General features: G+C 57.2%; 2 protein-coding genes and 1 non-coding gene across 3 annotated transcripts in view; 2 read left to right on the forward strand and 1 right to left on the reverse strand.

Moving 5' to 3' along the window:
- Nucleotides 1-4,995, forward strand: part of Tubb4a (tubulin beta 4A class IVa) — a 7,235-nt gene extending 2,240 nt beyond the window's left edge. The window contains exon 4 of the mRNA XM_055617766.1: nt 3,295-4,995. Coding sequence (XP_055473741.1) covers nt 3,295-4,352 — 1,058 coding nt within the window. The 3' untranslated portion in view covers nt 4,353-4,995. The remainder of the gene's footprint in view (nt 1-3,294) is intronic.
- LOC129684594 (U6 spliceosomal RNA) lies at nt 1,712-1,817 on the reverse strand. The gene has a single exon (XR_008721362.1). It is a non-coding gene; the product is annotated as a U6 spliceosomal RNA (small nuclear RNA).
- A 1,335-nt stretch (nt 4,996-6,330) lies between the features above and the next one.
- Dennd1c (DENN domain containing 1C) lies at nt 6,331-18,440 on the forward strand. Its single transcript, XM_055617760.1, has 23 exons — nt 6,331-6,380; nt 7,569-7,633; nt 7,712-7,755; nt 7,870-7,919; nt 9,020-9,139; nt 10,141-10,210; nt 10,316-10,384; nt 10,471-10,536; nt 10,619-10,672; nt 10,758-10,868; nt 12,150-12,250; nt 12,468-12,513; nt 12,599-12,700; nt 12,783-12,908; nt 13,314-13,418; nt 13,768-13,861; nt 13,942-13,982; nt 14,206-14,277; nt 16,569-16,613; nt 16,701-16,808; nt 17,353-17,423; nt 17,530-17,737; nt 17,822-18,440. Exons 1-23 carry the CDS (start codon nt 6,364-6,366, stop codon nt 18,392-18,394), a joined length of 2,358 nt encoding a protein of 785 aa, XP_055473735.1. The 5' UTR covers nt 6,331-6,363; the 3' UTR covers nt 18,395-18,440.
- The last annotated feature ends 1 nt before the right edge of the window (nt 18,441 follows it).

The following is an 18,441-nucleotide window of genomic DNA, read 5'->3' on the forward strand; positions in this document are numbered from 1 at the left end:
CCCAGCCAGAGGAGCACTCTGGCCCCTGAGCCCAGCTCAGAGGAGCATTCTGCCCCCTGAGCCCAGCCAGAGGAGCACTCTGCCCCTGAGCGCAGCCAGAGGAGCACTCTGCCCCCTGAGCCCAGTCCCAGCACTCTGCCCCCTGAGCCCAGCCCAGAGGAGCACTCTGCCCCCTGAGCCCAGTCCCAGCACTCTGGAGACCATGACTTAGGAAGGAGGTGATTGGGCTCTTTGTAGACACTACGCTTCAGAAGGGATCTGAGCTCAGGGGAGCGGGTCACCTCCACGGCGGTGGCAGGCAGGCAGAGAGGGAGCAAGCAGGCAGCTGTTTTGTCCTCTGCTGCAGGCCCAGCAAGTGACCTTGGACAATCGAGTCTCTCTTCCTGATGGGTACAAACCTTGTGGAAGCCAACATGTGCCTGTGTGGGTGTGGCGCATACAAGGTCCTCCAGAAATGGCTGCGGAGAAAAAAGATATTAAAAAGTGAGGGAGGCCAAGGAGCATGCTCACAAAGAGTGTGCCCCTGAGAGACAGGCAGACAGACAGACAGACAGACAGACAGGAGAGGAGATAAGAAAGGAAGGCAGAGAGAAAGGAAAAGATTAAAAGGAGGCTTGGGAGATGACAGCAAAGTGTTCAGTGTGCAAGCAAGAGCGATGTGAGTTCAAATCCCAAGCACCCATTTAAAAATCAGGCCCATAGATTTGTGTCAGCAACCCTAACTCCGGGGAGAGTGGTGATAGGGAAATCCCTGGAGTTTGCTGGTCAGCTAGTCTAGCCAACTGTTGAGTTCCGGTTGAGAAAGAAACCCTGTCTCGAAATAACTAAACAAACAAGGTGGACAGAGATAGAGGAAGACCTCTGGCCGCCATACGCGTGAGTCTACACAGGCATGCACACAGACGTGGAGCAGAGGCCTGCTGGAGGTGACAGAGGGGCCGTGTGAATACAGAGGAGAAGGCATTCCAGGCAGACACACTGCCCTGTGCAAAGGTCCCGGAGCAGGACACAGCCCTGCGCGATGGAGGAGCAGCCAGGATGCTCCTGTGACTATAACAGAGCAAATGAGGGAACGGAGATGAGGACAGGCAGAAGGGGGAGGCACTAGCGGAGCTGGGACCTGACTCGGCTCACGGCGCCCTCTAGCGGCTGCAGGGAGAACAGTCGTGAGGCAGAGCCTAGGACTAGGAGGAGGCAGAACAGATTTTTCAAGCTTAGATGGGGAACGGTTTTATTTAACTTTTTGTAGAAGTCTTCTAGCTTCTGGATGAAGGTGTGGCAAAATTGAAACACTATTAACTACAATAATTATCATAACACGCAATAATAGAGGCTGGAGAAACGGCTTAGCGGTTAACAGCGTTCTGCTCTAGCAAGGGACCAGAACGCTGGGGGTGCTTCAACCATCTTCAACTCTAGAGCACCTTACGCCCCCTTCCGGCCTCAGAGGGCACTGCACTCACACAGCGTGCAGACAAGAGGCAAAATGCTCACACACAAAAATATGAATAAAATAAAATCTGAAAGATAACTATAATTAAATTCATCACATCTTATAACTGTTTGATAATGTATTGATTACTATTTATGCATATTATTACATTAAGTGATTGCTGTTGCTGATGATAGTTGTGCTGTATTATTACACTGTAGGGTGACTGCAGATAATAATACACAAGGTCTCATGCAGCTGAGGGGAATTTTTTTTAAATATAGAACAGAACGCTTCGCAAATTTGGGTATCATCCTTCCCACAGGCCATGCTTATCTTCTCGGTATTGTTCCAATTTTAGTGTGTGTGCTGCCGAAGCGAGCACCTGAGGGAAATGTTAAATGTTTTTAGTGTGAATAAAACATTGATGTATGCTTGGGGAAGTTAGTGTCTTTATCCTAATTCAAACGTTGTACAGTATGAACCTGTATCAAAATACAGCATGGCCCTCCACAAGTGTGTATGGGTTTTTTAAAAGATTTATTTATTTATATAATTTATGCATGAGTGCTCTTCTTGCATGTGTGCCTGCATGACAGAAGAGGACATCTGATCCCACTATAGATGGTTGTGAGCCACCATGTGGGTGCTGGGAATTGAACTCAGGTCCTCTGGAAGAGCAGCCAGTGCTCTTAACCTCTGAGCCATCTCTCCAGCCTCCAATGTGTGTGACTTTTATGTCTTGGCTGAAAAATAAACCTGGAACCTGGGGTGATGGAGTAGCCGATCGGAGGCCTGTATGGCTGGAGCAGAGGAGGTGAGGAGAAGAGATGGAGGCAGAGGCGAGAGGAACAGGAAGAGGTAAACAAACCCTTGCCTGGCTCAGAGCGCTGGACCCATGCTCAGCACCACAGAAGCTGGGATTTCTGGTGTCTGTCGTGATGTCATGAGGGTCAAGGCGTTCAAGCTTCTCCTCAGCTACACGTGGGGGTTGAGACCAGCTGGGGCTGCGGGAGACCCTGTCTCTAAATAAATAAATAATCTGGAGCCTGGCGTGCCAGCCTACACCTGCCGACCCAGCACTTAGCAGTGCTAAGCAGAGCCAGAAGCTCATGAGCAGCCAGGGTTACAAAGTGGGCTCCATATAAAGAAAGAAAAAAAAGTAAAACCACCTAAGACAAACCGTTGTGGGGCTGGAGAGATGGCTCAGTGGTTAAGAGCGCCTGCTGCTCTTCCAAAGGTCCTGAGTTTGAGTCCCAGCACCCACATCAGAAGGCTTGCACCCGCCTGTAACGCCAGCTCCAGGGCAGCTTCTCCGTAGCCTGGGCCGTTCTAGACTCAATTTGTAAACCAGCCTGCTCTGAAGCTCAGAGATCCCCCTGCCTCTGCCTCCCCAGTGCTGAGATTAAAGGCGTGTGCCACCACAGCCAGCTAGAATGAAGCTTTTAAAATAATCAACTAAACTAATCACCGTAGTCTCCAAAAGTAAGTTAAAATGACAATAATGCTAACATTATTTTTTCCAGTATTTTCACTGTTACTTATTCATTCCTGAATCCCATGTAGCCCAGGTTGGCCTCCAACTCATCATGTGACTGTAGCTAGCCTTAAATGCCTGATCCTCCCGGCAACGCCCCCTGGGGGCTGGAATGACAGGTGAGGCCACCACACCTGGCTTCTTCGGTGGCCAAGTTGGAACCCAGGGCCCCAGGCTCGCTAGGCAGGGCTCTGTCCACGGCCCCTAGTCAGGCGCTCTTACCATCCTCTGGTCTAAGGATTCAGACACTGTTGTGCAGCACAGTCTGGGGGGGGGGGCACCCCTCCCCCAGACCTGAGACCCCCCAACGCTGTCCCTTCCCCAGGTCAATCGGGAGCTGGCAACAACTGGGCCAAGGGCCACTACACGGAGGGCGCGGAGCTGGTGGACGCAGTCCTGGATGTGGTGCGGAAGGAGGCGGAGAGCTGCGACTGCCTGCAGGGCTTCCAGCTGACGCACTCGCTGGGCGGCGGCACGGGCTCGGGCATGGGCACGCTGCTCATCAGCAAGATCCGGGAGGAGTTCCCAGACAGGATCATGAACACGTTCAGCGTGGTGCCGTCGCCCAAGGTCTCGGACACGGTGGTGGAGCCCTACAACGCCACGCTGTCGGTGCACCAGCTGGTGGAGAACACGGACGAGACCTACTGCATCGACAACGAGGCGCTGTACGACATCTGCTTCCGCACGCTCAAGCTGACCACGCCCACCTACGGGGACCTCAACCACCTGGTGTCGGCCACCATGAGCGGAGTCACCACCTGCCTGCGCTTCCCGGGCCAGCTCAACGCCGACCTGCGCAAGCTGGCCGTCAACATGGTGCCCTTCCCGCGCCTGCACTTCTTCATGCCCGGCTTCGCGCCCCTCACCAGCCGCGGCAGCCAGCAGTACCGGGCGCTCACGGTGCCCGAGCTCACCCAGCAGATGTTCGACGCCAAGAACATGATGGCCGCCTGCGACCCCCGCCACGGCCGCTACCTCACCGTGGCCGCCGTCTTCCGGGGCCGCATGTCCATGAAGGAGGTGGACGAGCAGATGCTGAGCGTGCAGAGCAAGAACAGCAGCTACTTCGTGGAGTGGATCCCCAACAACGTCAAGACGGCCGTGTGCGACATCCCACCGCGCGGCCTCAAGATGGCCGCCACCTTCATCGGCAACAGCACCGCCATCCAGGAGCTGTTCAAGCGCATCTCCGAGCAGTTCACCGCCATGTTCCGCCGCAAGGCCTTCCTGCACTGGTACACCGGCGAGGGCATGGACGAGATGGAGTTCACCGAGGCCGAGAGCAACATGAACGACCTGGTCTCCGAGTACCAGCAGTACCAGGACGCCACGGCTGAGGAGGGCGAGTTCGAAGAAGAGGCCGAAGAGGAGGTGGCCTAGCGCCCCCCGCCCCCGCCGCCACTCCACCCCCGGGGCACACCAGCAAAGCTTTGACCCTGAGCTCCCACCTCTGTGCGCGCGCGCACACACACACACACACACACACACACACACACGCTGCCCGTCCCCTCGGACACCATGCTGCGCATCGTCACCACGAGGACCAAGGCCAGAGCCCAGGTTGCTTTTACTTGCTTGAACCCCTGCACCCCACTTTCTCCTCAGCCCTGCCAGGAAGGGCTCTTCTTGTCCCCTCGAGCCCCGCTCCTCCCCCTCCCCCCACATACTCCACCCCCTTGGATCTTGAGATCCTTTTTCTCCTATGTCCCTTCATCGGGCCCTCCTAAACCTCTGACACACCCGGCTGTCTCTAGATCTTGATTTGTATTTTACCCGCTCCGGAAAGCCCTCTTCACCTCTTGCCTCGCCTCACCTTTGAGCTCACAGCTCCCCGCTCTTGACCCACAACTCCACTCTCACTCCCTGTGTGTTCTTGCCCTTGTGCCTTAGTTCAGTTCCTACCAGAGAAGTGGGGAAGGGAGAAAGAGGCCTGTGGCCTGGGGTGAGAGGGCCCCTCCCCACTGCCCCTGCCCCCCCTGCTCTCCCTGCTGACCCTCCACCAATAAAGGAGTCATTGCTTTGACTTGGCTTTCTGTTGAGTTTACTTTCAATTTCGTTTCTTCTGAGGAGCGGAGGGGCCCACAGCGTGTAAGGTCAGATCTTCAGGTTGGGGTACAGAGATTGCAGAGCCAAACAGGCAAGGCTAGAGCAATGCTCTGGTGTAGGATAAGCCATCTGTACACCAGGAACATGCCTACTTTCTGCCGTTGTTACCAAAGTTGGGGCCACAGCCTGTACCTTAATAAATCAAGTCATATTTATTCAGCACGGCCCACACTGGGAAGACAGACCTGAGGAGTCCCCGGATTTCTTTGTCTCTCTTCACAGTGTGGCCAAAGTGAATACATCTTGTTTGGTTTGGGAGTCTTTGCTGCCATTTGTTGTTTCGTTTTGTGTTTTGGCGTTTCTGAGACAGGATCTTCCTATGGAGAGTTCCAGGTTGTCCTGGAACTCACTATGTATCCCGGGCTGCCCGGAACACACCGAGCTCTGCCTGCCTCTGCCTGCCTCTGCCTGCTGAGTGCTGAGATTGAAGGTGTGGCTAACTGTGCTGTTTTAATTGGCTTCTTGAGGATGGCAGCCACACACTTCTTAAAATAATTATATATATGAAAGCTATTGGCTTTTATTTCTAATTATGTGTCTGGGTGTCTGGAAGGCAGAAGCATCAGATCCTCTGGAGCTGGAGTTGTCAACCAGCCACGAGGGCGCAGGGACCTGAACTTAGATCCTGGCTCCTAACTCCTGGCTCCTAACTACTGAGCCATGTCCCCAGCGCCCTAAAGTTAAGTTCTTGGGGTACAAATGGGGACCCTAAGTTTAGTAACACCCAAGCCTGTCTGCCTGTCTCACGTCAGTTCTGTGACTCTCTCAGTGAGGTGTCTACGTGTGTGTCTACACCCCTGAGCACCTTAACTGGGTTCTGAGTCTCTCTACATCTCCATAAGGATTCCTGCATGACTCCAGCTGTCACCTTCTGTCCCCCTCTTTTGCCCTTCAGTGTAGCTGCCCCCACCCACCCCACCCACCCCTGGTAAATGAAACAGGAACAACAAAGGGAAAAGATCTGGATGGTCATCACAGACTTCCAATACTCAGGGGACTCAGAACAGGCCTGGGTGTGACCATGGGGCCCCTGAGGGTGAAGCCAGACTCCTGGCCTGGTGCTGCTTGTCACCCCACCTAGGCTATGCACGGAGGACTCCTGAGTCGCTAGCGGCGGGTGGGGGCGGGGGCCTCCTTCATCTGGGAACGTCACCCAGTCAAACTTCCCCTCTCAGCCACACAGGAAGCTGAGCACATCAAGCGCCCAGCCCCAAGCAAGCACAGGCTCCCCCAGCCCCAGGAGCCCTTGGGGAAAGGGCCCACCTGGGCCAGCCTTTCGGACACCATGGGATCCACGGAGAAGTAAGAGCTGTCTCCCCCATCCCATCCGGTGCAGCAAGACTGCCAGGCAAAAAACAAAACTCATGGTAGCTGGGGGCTTCGGGAGGGAAGGGCCCAGGAAGTGCAGCCACCCACTGGGGTGGCCTCAAGGGGACCTGCCCCAGCCACGCATGGTCCCTCTTCAGTTTTCCTGGCTCTGGATCTGTGTAATGAAGACAGGGACTTCAGGAGTGTGGCGTCCCAGTAAGGGCGGTGTTCTAGGAAGGTGGTTTCCAGGAGGGGTGGTCGGTAGTGAGGTGTAAGAGGGTGTGCCCGGAGACAGTGTGGTAACCTTGGGGGAGGGCTCATGGGAGCCTTGTGTCCATACAGTGAGATGCTGCTGGTGCCCGTGTCTGGGTGGTGTGGGGAACCGGATGGGCTAGGGCGTGGGCAAGCCAGTCACCTCCCGTGGCTTCTGAAAGCTAAGCTGCCGGTCAGCGCTCAAAGGCGCAGGGAGAGAAGAGACAGGACTCACTGCACACACCTGAGACACTGCAGCTCTACTCCACAGACTCGAGGCACGGGCACCAGAGAGAATCACAAGTTTGTTCTCTTTACACAAATGCTTTTCATGCAGACACACCATCACAGGCAGAGGTGGCCCCTTCCCATCTGTCTCCTCCTGTGCTCGCTCTCTCTCCCTCTCTTCCTCTCTCCCTCTCCTTCCCTCTCTCTCCCTCTTCTCTCCCTTCCTGTCCCTCCTTCTCTCCCTCTCTCTCTCTCTCTCTCTCTCTCTCTCTCTGTCTGTGCCCTCAGTCTCTCCTCCCTCTCTTTTCTCTCTCCCTGCTTTCTCTCTCCTCTCTCTGTATCTATCTCTCTGTCTTTGGAAACAGGATCTCAGTGTGTAGCCCTCATCAACCTGGAACTCATCTGTAGACCAGGCAGGCCATGAACTCACAGAGACCCGCCCTCCTTTGCCTGGGGTTCAAGGTATGGTCACCATGCTGGTTTCTGCTCTCTTTTCTCTTCACTTCTCCCCACCCTCATCCTCCTGCAGCATTCATACCCGGTTCCACCCCTCAGGGTGCCCACACCAACACACCTAGTCACACACATGTGCAAAATAGGGAGCACACAGCAAAAGCACAGATGCAAGACTCAGAACACACACACATACGCAATCACACACTCACAGACACACACCTGCTAAAGCTCCCTCATGGTCCACAGGAGGCATCCCCCTGCCATGTTTGACTGGTTCTTCGAAGCCCGCCGTCCCCACTCCCTGGAGGAGGGTAAGATGGGACAGCTGGGGCAGGAGAGGTGGAGGGAGGGTGTGAGGCCTGGAGCTCAGCACCTGGCTCTCCCTGCAGATCCCCGAATCCTGTGGCAGTTCCCCCCGGACGTCCAGGAACAGGTACTCAGAAGCCATCCAGGCCCCACCCAGCATGAGGGACTGTGTGGGCCTCAATCTCCAGGATCTCCAGGAGGCCAGCATGAGTGATGTGTTGACACTTCTTCCCCTCCGCAGGAAGCCATGCAGATGGTGCCCAGGTTCTGCTTCCCTTTCGACGTAGAAAGGTATGGAGGGGACGGAGGGGGGATCAGAGGCTTTGGGGACTGTAGGCAGGACCCTGACAGCTGGAGAACTGTAGGCACAGGGGCTCAGGGACCCAGAGACCCAAGAGTTAAACGACATGGGAGGCTGTGCCTAGAGGGGGACTCAGAGTGTGAGCTGTGCACCCAGGTGAGGGCCTGCGTGGGTGCCAGAGGCTGACCTCTGGGGTCATTTTCAGAAGCCAGCCAGCTTTTTCTGTGTGCTCCGTTTGCCAGCCCTGCGCTGGTTAGTTTGCTTTTGTGTTTTAGATTTCTGTCCCGTGGGGGGGAGTATTTTTCCCCACTGTGTGCCACATGCATGCCTGGTGTCTAGGGGGCTCAAATGAGGGCATCAGATCCCCTAGAACTGAACTTACGGTTGGGAGATCGTGTGGATACAGGGAACTGAACTCCGGTCCTCTGTGGGAGCGGCTAGGACTCTAACCGCCGGGCCATCTCTCCAGTCCCTGTACACACACTCACCTTGTTCTTTGAGACAGAGTCTCTTTCACTGGCTTGCAGGTCTCCAAGGAGGATGTACTGGCCATTGCGCTCCAGGGCCTTGATGAGTTCACGTCCCTGGGTCTGGGACCAGATTTAATTTTATTCTATTGTGTTTAGTGTGTGTGTGTGTGTGTGTGTGTGTGTGTGTGTGTGTGTGTGATGGTGGCTGTGCCTGTGCCTCAGGACCCAAGTCCACCGTCAGAGGATAGCTTTGTAGAGTTGGTCCTTTCCTGCCACCACGGGGGTCTCCGGAGCCTGGACCCACACGGCCAGGCTTGCATGGGAAACACCTTTTCCTGGTGAGCTACCTCCCTGGCCTCCAGATTGTCTTTCTTTTCCAAGACGGGTCTGGGAATGGAGCCTGGGTCGTCAGTCTTGTAGGGCATGCGCCTCAGCGGTGCAAGTATGAACTCGGCCTCCAGGACTCAAGAGTTCCTGACTCCTGGGACCCCACCAGCTCCTGCACCAAGCCACCAAAGAAACATTCACAGATGCATTCACAGGCGACCTTGGGGGTGTGGGCTGGGTAAGGAAGTAGGAAAATAGATGCCGGGGTGTGCACCAGAGCCTTTCCCCTCCAGGGAGCCGCCTGGCCCTGCTGCCCAGCATTTCACCTTCGCCCTCACCGACCTGGCGGGTAACCGAAGATTCGGCTTCTGCCGCCTGCGAGCCGGGGCCTGCAGTTGCCTGTGTATCCTGAGGTGGGTGGCACGAGCAAACGCTGGGCCTCGAGGTGAGGAGAGGAGAGACAGATGGGAGCAAACGCTGGGCCTCGCGGTGAGGAATAGACACCACAACTGGTCCAAGGAGTGAGAGACTGCCAGGGGTGCAGCCCAAAGTGGGAAAGCTGCGCCCCTCCCCCTCCACGAGGCTGAGGGCCATGTGGGCAGTGGAGGTGCAGCGGCCAGAGGGAGCAGAGTGAAGCGGCGCCTCCTGGACAGACTGACGCTCAAGAACACAGAAGCACATCATTAAAACAGACAAAATCCCGGCATGGCGGGGGGGGGGGGGGGCTCCTGAGGTCCACCCCTAGCCGAGGCGCTGTTAGCAGCTGATGGCTGCTGGGACAGGGTGGCCGGTTCTCTCTCTCTCTCTCTCTCTCTCTCTCTCTCTCTCTTTCTCTCTCTTTCTCTCTCTCTTGGCATGCTCTTGCACACTCACAGATGCCACTAAGTGGTCTCCGGTGGGGTTTTGTTGGGGTGGGAGGTAGGGGTAGAGTGAGACAGGGTCTCACTCTATAGCCCTGGCTAGCCTGGGTCTCACCCTGTAGACCAGGCTGGCCTCAAATTCCCAGAGATCCTCCTGCCTCCAGGTGCGCGCCGCCACACCTGGCTGATTCGGTAGGTTTTTAAAAACATCCAATGAAGTTGAGAGGGGAAAGCTGGGGTAGGGGGTTGAAGAGGTGGGGAGTTATGGATCAAAACCCAGGGTGCACACGTGAAAACACAAACTATCAGCTGGGAGGTGGCGGCCCACATCCTCGAGCCCAGCTCTGTGAGTTCAAGGCCAGCCTGGTCTACAGAGCGAGTTCCAGGGCTGCACAGAGAGACACTGTCTCGGAAAAACAAGCGAACACCACTAGATGGAACAATACAAGGCACATCGTCTGCATTGGTGGAATTCTCAACAAGCCTGTCAAAGTGTCGGATCACTGAGGCACTTTCCAGACCCTGACGCTCGGCTCCGGCTTCTCTCTCTGCAGCCACCTTCCCTGGTTTGAAGTGTTCTACAAGATTCTCAATGTTGTCGGCGACCTCCTAGCCCAGAACCAGGTGAGACAGCCCCACCCTCAGCCCCACCCGGCCTCACCCGAGCTCAGGCCGATCCCAGGACCCCACAGTCGGCCCTCGGGGACTAACTCGTCCTGCACCCCTCAGGTCTCAGAGGCCGAAGAGCTCCTGCAGAACCTGCAGCACCACCGCCTTCCGGGACCTCGGGTTTCAGGGGTGAGTAGCTCCCAGGTCAGCGGGCTGGCCTCCCGCGGGCCAGGCGCCGGCCAGGCGGGGCACCCCACCGTGACTCCTGTCCCCAGGAGAGCAGCCCCGCCGTCTGGAGCGACCATGGCGCCTTGCCTCCCGCCCTACTGAACAGCAAGCTGGTGAGTGGAGCTGCCCGGTCCCCGGCCCTCCCCGCCGGTCAGCGCAGCCGGGCTGAGGCCTCTCCCCGGTGTCCCCCGCCAGCTTTCTTGTTTCGTGGCCCCGGATTCTGCCGGCCTGCCGTCTATTCCCGAGAACGTGAGTAAGGAAGACGGGCGTGGACCGCAGAAGGGGGACTGGCAGGTCCTGGCCGGCTGGCCCTCACCCAGCCGCTGTCCCTCAGAGGAATCTCACCGAGCTGGTGGTCGCGGTGACCGACGAGAACATCGTGGGGCTGTTCGCGGCGCTGCTGGCTGAGAGGAGGATCCTGCTCACGGCCAGCAAGCTCAGCACTGTGAGGAGGGACACGGGGTGGCCCTGAACGCCCCACCCCTGTGGAGGCGGCCCAATGGCTCCAACTCAGCGGTGGCACAATCGAGTACAGGCCCAACCACTGAGGACCAGACCTGGCCTAGCTCTGCCCCCTCTCCCCAGCCGGGGGGGGGGGGGGGGGGGGGGGCGCCCGGGGGGGGGCCCCCCCCCCGCGGGGGGGGGCCCCGGGGGCCCGCCCCCCCCCCCCCCCCCCCCGGGGGGGGGGGGGGGGGAGGCTTGGCTCAGCAGGTGGAGCCCTCCCCCAGCAGGCACGAGGCCCTGGGTTCCATTCCCAACCTGGCATCAACCAGGCCTGGCAGGCCTGGGGGCATACACCTGCATTCGCAGCACTGGGAGGCTGAGGCAGGAGGATCAGAAGTTCAGGGAGGTCACCCTGAGATATCGAGTTTGAGGTGAGCCCGATACATGAGACCCACCAGGTCTCAATAAATGAATGAATAAATAAATAAATAAGAACTTAAAAAACCTCCTAGGGCCTGTGAGATGGCTCAGAGAGCAACGGTGCCTCCAGCCAAATTTTGAGGATCTGAGTTCAATGCCCAGGGCACACATGGTGGATAGACCGCACTCCTACAAGTTGTCCTCCAAATCTGCACAAGGGAGCACACGCACGCACGCACGCACGCACGAAAACTCACCCACAAGGAAGCATAATTTTGTTTTTTTATTTCTAGTTCCACTTGTACGTTCTGCAGTATAAAGGTTTTTTTTATGTGTGTGTCTGGATGTGGGTGTCCTCAGAAATGACCCCCTGGAGGTTAGAGGCAGCTGTGAGCCACCATGCCGTTGGGGGAACCCCGAGCCTGTGGAAGGGCTGCCAGAGCCATGACTACCGAGCGCCATCTCTCCTGCCCCTCAAGTGTGTTTCTGTGTGTTTGTGGGTTTTGTTTTTCTTTTGTTTTCAAGGCAGGGTTTCTCTGTGTGGCCCTGGCTGTCCTGGAACTCACTCTGTAGACCAGGCTGGCCTCAAACTCAGAGATCCTCCTGCCTCTGCCTCCCCAGTGCTGGGATTATAGGCCAGAGGCAACACACGGAGCCGAGTTTATTGTTATCTGTGCCCATGGAGCTGTAACGCCAAAATCTTGGTCTCCACTTCCTTCCTAAGGGGGTCTGAGTTCCAGCCAGTTCCCCAGCATGGGTGGAGGGGACAGGCCAATCCGGAGCAGTCTCAGTGATCCAGGACCCTGAAGCCAGCAGGGCAAGCTAAGGCCTGACTCTCTCCTCTCCCTCCTCTCACCCCCAGCTGACAGCCTGCATTCACGCGTCCTGCGCTCTGCTCTACCCCATGCGCTGGGAGCACGTTTTGATTCCTACGCTGCCCCCGCACCTGCTGGATTACTGCTGGTGAGAGAGAGGGTGAGGGGTGAGGACGGGCAGGCAGAGCCTGGAGTATGGCAGGCCTTTAATCCTAGCACCCGGGAGCCAGAGGCAGGAGGATCTCTTTGAGAGAGACCCTATCACAAAGAGTTTAAAAATGGAGAGTTCTGGGCTAGCCTGGGCTACGTGGGGCACGGACAGGCGACAGGCTTGGGGTGAAAGGCATACGTCTGCCTCTCCACAGCGCACCCATGCCCTACCTCATCGGAGTCCACGCCAGTCTCGCGGAGGTAAACGCTGAAGCACCCCGAGGCTGGCCCTGGGGAGGCAGTCGCTTTCCGGCCAGTCCCTCGGAGCCCGTGCTCTCTCCTGCAGAGAGTTCGGGAGAAGGCCCTGGAAGAGGTCGTGGTGCTGAACGCCGACTCCAACAGTCTGGAGACGCCCTTCGACGACGTGCAAGCCCTGCCGCCAGATGTGGTCAGTGCCCCGGCTTCCCTCCCCCCTCCCCTGCCCAGCTGCAGCCTCCACCCCAGCCCAACCCGCGGTCTCCCCGTGTCAGGTGTCCCTGCTGAGGTTCCGGCTGAGGAAAGTGGCCCTGAGCCCCGGGGAAGGGGTGTCCCGTCTCTTCCTGAAAGCCCAGGCCCTGCTGTTCGGAGGCTACCGCGAAGCACTTGTCTGCACTCCGGTGAGCAGCTGGAGAGGGCGGTGCCCGGGACAGGTCCCTCCCGGGATAGGTCACAACAGTACGAGCACCTCGTGCTTTAGGGTCTCAGGTGGCCGAGGCTAGCCTCACACTCAGTATGTAGCCCCGGATGAGTTTGAACTCTCGGACCTCGTGATTTTTTTTTTTCCCTGAAACTGGGTGTCTGTAGCCCGGGCTGCCCTGAGCTCATTACATAACCCAGCAGCAACGCCCCTGCCTCAGCCTCTCACACTATCAACGTTATTTAACGTTGACCTTGAGGTCCCGCTTGGGGTCAGGTATACAGTAGGCGCCCGATCAGTGCTTGCGGGGTAGCTGTGAAGTGGGAAAGAAGATGGTGGGAGTCAGGAGAGCCGCAGGAACCCCGGTGGGGAATCCTTCTTCCAGGGTCAGCCAGTGACCTTCAGTGAGGAAGCTTTCCTGGCTCAGAAACCTGGGGCGCCCCTGCAGGCCTTCCGCAAAAGAGCGGTGCACCTGCAACTGTTCAAGCAGGTGAGCGCGCGGGGGGCGGGGCCGGGGCGCCGGGGCGGGGCTCCGGGGGCGGGGCCGGGGCTCCGGGGGCGGGGCTGGCTGCGCCGGGGCGGAGCCGTACGCCTAGGGGGCGGGGCCGGGGCGCCGGGGCGGGGCCGGTCGCCTCGGAGGCGGGGCCAGGGCGGAGCCAGTTGCGCCTGGGGCGGGGCCGGTCGCCTCGGGGGCGGGGCTGCCGGTCCCCGGGGGCTTCGCCACGTTGGATACGTAGTCTCTAGCCCGGTCTCCTGAGGCCCGGGCGCCGCGAGGGAGGGTCCTTCTAAGTCTTCAGGAACGGCGGGTACCCGTGTCTGATGCTCTGTCCCACCTCAAGTTCATCGAAACCCGACTGGAGAAACTCAACGCTGGAGAAGGCTTCTCGGACCACTTTGAGCAGGAGATCGTTGCCTGCTGCGGGGCTTCCTCAGGTGAGCGCCAGGGCTCCGCCCCAGCCGCTGCCCCAGCCGCGGCCGGCCTCGGCCATCGCAGCTCTCTCCCTTCCTCCCAGGCGCCCTTCGATCCTACCAGCTCTGGGTAGAGAGTCTTAAGGTAAGAAAAGCAAGCCCCTGTCCTGTTTGTAACCAACCTCATCACCTCGAGGCTTACCACAGTCTCCAGCAAGGGGGTGGGTTAAGCTCGAGGAGGCACAGAGAGGAAAGGGGCTGCCCGCAGAGGAAGACCCGAGGCGGGAAGCGGAGTGTGGGGTCCAGCCCCGGTGACCTCAGGGCCCAAGCCCCTCCCCTTTGGTGCTTCCTCACCCAACCCCCTACAGAAAGGCAGCGATGCCCTCCTGCATTCAGTGAAGACTAAAACCCGGCCAGCCGTCAGGAACGTTTACCGATCGGTGAGACTGGGGCTGCCGTGACCACGGGGAAGGGGCGGAGGGGGTCTCTGCTGAAGGCGCCTGTGTGCACGTGCATGCAGAAGCCCCAGCCACCTTGGGATTTGTGAGGGAGGGTCTCACCAAGTGGCCTGGCTGTCTTTGAACTCGGGGCTACAATGCCTCTGCCTCCTGAATGCTGGAAGTTTGTGCCCCCACCATACCCAACAGCTTTGGAGGTTTTGGGGGGTGAGGGTGCATTTATTTATTTTAGGCATGTGTGTCACGGTGCATCTGTGGAGGATCAGAGGACAGCTTGTAGGAGCTGGTTGTTAGCTGGGCGGGTGGTGCACGTCTTTAGTTCCACCAGCCCAGTCAGGAGGTGGAGGCAGGCAGATCGTTGTGAGTTTGAGGCCAGCCTGATCTGAAGGGCGAGTCCCAGGACAGCCGGACTATACACAGAGAAACCCCATCTCAAAAACAACAGAGTTGCTTGTGTGTTTGCACCGTGTGGGTCCCAAACGTGGCACTCGAGTTGGCAGGCTCCCCAAAGTCACCTTACCTTGTTTCCTAAGACAGGGTCATTCGCTGAAGCTGAAGCTCATTGCCTAGGCTAGCCTGGCTGGCCAGTGCTCCAGGGAAACACACACACACACACACACACACACACACACAAGCAATAGCCTAACAGGCCCATGCCACCACACTCAGGAAGAATTTGACTGACTGACCCTTTCTCCAGCCCTACAGAAGGGTCTCGAGTATTCACAGAGGATGGGACCTTTTGATCCCAACAGGCATTGAATATGCACTTTAAAATACTGAGATTTTTTTTCCTATGCTTAGTTTTCATTTACAGTTTCCGTTCTTAGTGTGTGTTGTGTGAGTAGGTGTGTCTACTAGCCTGCTTGTATATGCTCCGTGTGTGGAGGCTGGAAGAGGGTGCTGGGCCCCTGGAACTAGAGATCCTGGCAGTTGTGAGATGCCTGAACCTGAGTTCTCGGCCAGAGCAGCAAGCACTCTAACGAGCCATCTCTCCAGCCCCACCATACGCAGGTGCCGGGCTGTTTGTTTCTGAGGCAGGGCCCCACTAGGTGGCCCTGGCTGGCCTGGAACTCAACATGTAGACCAGGCTGGCCTCCAGTTCTGCCTTCCAGGGGATTAAAACTGTGGCTAGCACTCAAGGTCCATATTCATTACTGTTAGAATTCCTTCCTGCCCATTTTAATTGGGCAGCCAGACTACCAGCAAGAAAATCAGGAGTCAAGACCAGCCTTGGCCACGTAGAGAGAGCTTGAGGCCTGTCTGAGACTACTTTCTCAAAAAACAAACCCTGAGTCTGGGGTCCTAGCTCTTCCGTACAGCCCTGGCTTTCACCACTAGTATCACATAAACTGGGCACAGTGGGACACACCTGTCACCAGCATTAGGGAGGGCCAGAGACAGGAGGAATAAAGGTCACCCTGAGTCACACCAGGAATGTGAAGGCAAGCCTGGCCTACATGAGAAAAATAAAGAAGGCTGGGCCTGGTGGCGCACGCCTTTAGCTCCAGCGCTTGGGAGACAGAAGTAGGCAGATCTCTAAAAGCTGGAAGCTAGCCTGCTCTACATGGCTGGTTCCAGGGCAGCCAGGTTACAGCGTAAGACTCTTGTCTCCAAACAGCTGGGTGGTTGATGGGCGGTGGTGGCGCATGCCTTTAGTCCCAGCACTCAAGAGGCAGAGGCAGGTAGATCTCCAAAGTTTAAGGCCAGCCTGGTCCACAATGTGAGTCCCAGGAGCCAGGGCCACACAGAGAAACTTTGTCTCAAATAAATAAATAATAGATAAATAAAATTTAATAATAAAAATTAAGGCTGGCAAGATGTTTCTTGCTGTTAAATTTGACAACCTAAGTTTGACCCCTAGAGCCCACGTGACAGAGAACCCACTCCCCAGGTTGAACTCCGCCCTCCACGCACATTTGCCCTCTCTCCCAAATAAATACACAAATGAAACTAAAACGACTCCGACAGCCGAGATCCTTGTCACTTAGCTTCCATTCTTGATCGTTTTTGTCTGGAGCTCCACACATCCTTCAGACCAACCTTTACACTTCAGATCTGTCCACGCAATTTTAACCCTACACCGTGGTCAAACCTTTGGTTTATGGCAGGGCGACTCCCTCTAGGAATATTGTACATCAGTCAAAGGTGTAACACAGCTTGGAAGATACAAAGAAGGGTGGGGCTGTAGAAAACAGCTGTCCTAGGGACCAGGTCTGAGTCCTGTCACCTCAGAGCTAACGAACGCTGTGCTTGCTGGGCCATCGTTCTAGGCAAAGACTGGCTTGAAGGGCGTGCAGAGCCTGCTCATGACCAAGGTAAGATGGCCCAGGTACGTTCTCCACCCATGGGTAATTCAGGGGAGCAGGGACGGTGTCCCAGCCCACACGTACATCCCTTTACAGGATGGAGACTCTGGCCTGCAGAGAGGGGGGTCCCTGAGAACCCCCAGCCTCGTCAGCCGCTCAGATCGCCTGCAACAGCGCTTGCCTATCAGCCAGCACTTTGGGCAGGTGAGGATGCCCACCTGGCACCAGACATCACAAGCGCGCACATACGCACACACTCTGAGGAGACCCACGCTCCACCATCACACACCGCAGATTCCCGCCAAACCCCCCCCCCAATCATCCCCAGTGTTCACCAAACAACCTTAATTTGAGGCTGAAATGTAGTGCGCCTGCTACACAGCCAAGGATGACTTTGGACTCCTGCTCCCGCACACAGCTTAGACGCTGCTAGGGACCCACGCCAGGGCTCTATGACGACTGAGTTACCTCTTGGTTTGGGGGCTTGTGTTTGGTCGGTTGGTCTAACCAGCCTGGTCTCAAACTCACAGAGATCCACCCGAGCCCTTGTTTTTAGGAATCTCATTATGCAACCAGCCAGGACTCAAACTCGCAGTGTTTCCCCTGCCTCAAGCTCGAGTGCTGAGCTGACAGACCTGCAGCCCAGCCGGCTCTTTCCAATTCAAGCTGGAAAGCCCCACCCCTGGCTTCTCAGCAGCCTGAGGCAGCTCCCAAGGCCCCTCCCCACTCTTCCCCCCTTCTTTTTCAGAACAGGCCCCTCCGCCCTAGCAGGAGACTCAAGCAGGAAGGGGGAACTTCTTCCGAACCCCTGGGAGAGCGGTAATTGAAGCTGTCAAAGTTGGAGGAGCCAGGGTCACAGCCGATGAGGGGTGTGTTCAGGCTCTGGAGTGGCCTGATGCAGCCCTCGGTGTTACCCTCAATCCAGGAGCCCTGCCGCGAGCCCGAGGGACACTCAGAGTCCCTGGGCAGAGGAAACTCTAGATGGCAGCTTTCTGGGATCTGGAGAAGAACTGGATCTGCTGGGCGAGATTCTAGACAGTCTGAGTGTGGAAACCAAGAGCGGTGGCCAGCTGAGAGCCAGCCAGAGTCTGGGCTGCTGTCAACAAGAGGCCTCAGAGAGCTGCTTCAGCCTGGTAAGAATCTCCCCCAGCCCCCTCCACCTGCCTGCTTCTTCTCCACCTGACATCAACTACACCCCCCAATCCTGCTCCGCCCAGCCTGACATCCCAGCAAGGTCACCATGGCAACCGGAGGAGGATGATCGATCCCCAGAAGCGCAGCTCTGGTCCCTCTCAGGAGACCTGTCATCTCTGCAGGACACCCCATCTTTTGAGGATGTAAGCTACTCAAAGAAACGCTGTTCTCAGCCGCCCGCAGACATCTCCTTGCCACCTGCATCTTTAGCTACTTCAGCTGATCCCGGCAGCCAAGGGGACCCCAAGCCCTCTCCTCCCACAGAGCTGGATTCTAGAACTCCACATAGCCCTTGCTCCAGACTCCCCGCAGTCCCCACTCAGCCCAGTCCTCCAGAAAGCACCCAACATCTCCTCCCCACAGAGCCCAGCCCTGACGCTGTCTGGACGTTACAGTCCAGTCAGTCTCCCGCACACACCAATTCTCCAGAGAGCCCCAGGAAACAGCCTCCCCAGGTCCTGCTGAACCAGGCTCAGGTCCAACCCCTCAAGGAGCTGGGGGCTCCCACTTCTTACATCGCTCAGATAAGCAACCCGCAAGGACCCCAGGCCGGGCAACCCCGAGTTGCTGATCTGAAGAAGCATTTTGAAAAATAAGGTTGGGGACCCCAGCTCTCAATAAAGCTGATCTTGTTTCCTTTGAC

The sequence above is a fragment of the Psammomys obesus genome, unplaced genomic scaffold, assembly GCF_907164565.1.
Source record: "Psammomys obesus unplaced genomic scaffold, mPsaObe1.curated_primary_1811, whole genome shotgun sequence".
NCBI classification, from domain to species: Eukaryota; Metazoa; Chordata; class Mammalia; order Rodentia; family Muridae; genus Psammomys; species Psammomys obesus.

Excerpts from the sequence above, each read along its gene's own strand:
- Dennd1c (XM_055617760.1), top strand. Across the intron at positions 13,862-13,941 it reads CTGCTGCGGGGCTTCCTCAG|GCGCCCTTCGATCCTACCAG; the intron begins GTGAGCGCCAGG and ends CCTTCCTCCCAG. Across the intron at positions 13,983-14,205 it reads TCTGGGTAGAGAGTCTTAAG|AAAGGCAGCGATGCCCTCCT; the intron begins GTAAGAAAAGCA and ends AACCCCCTACAG.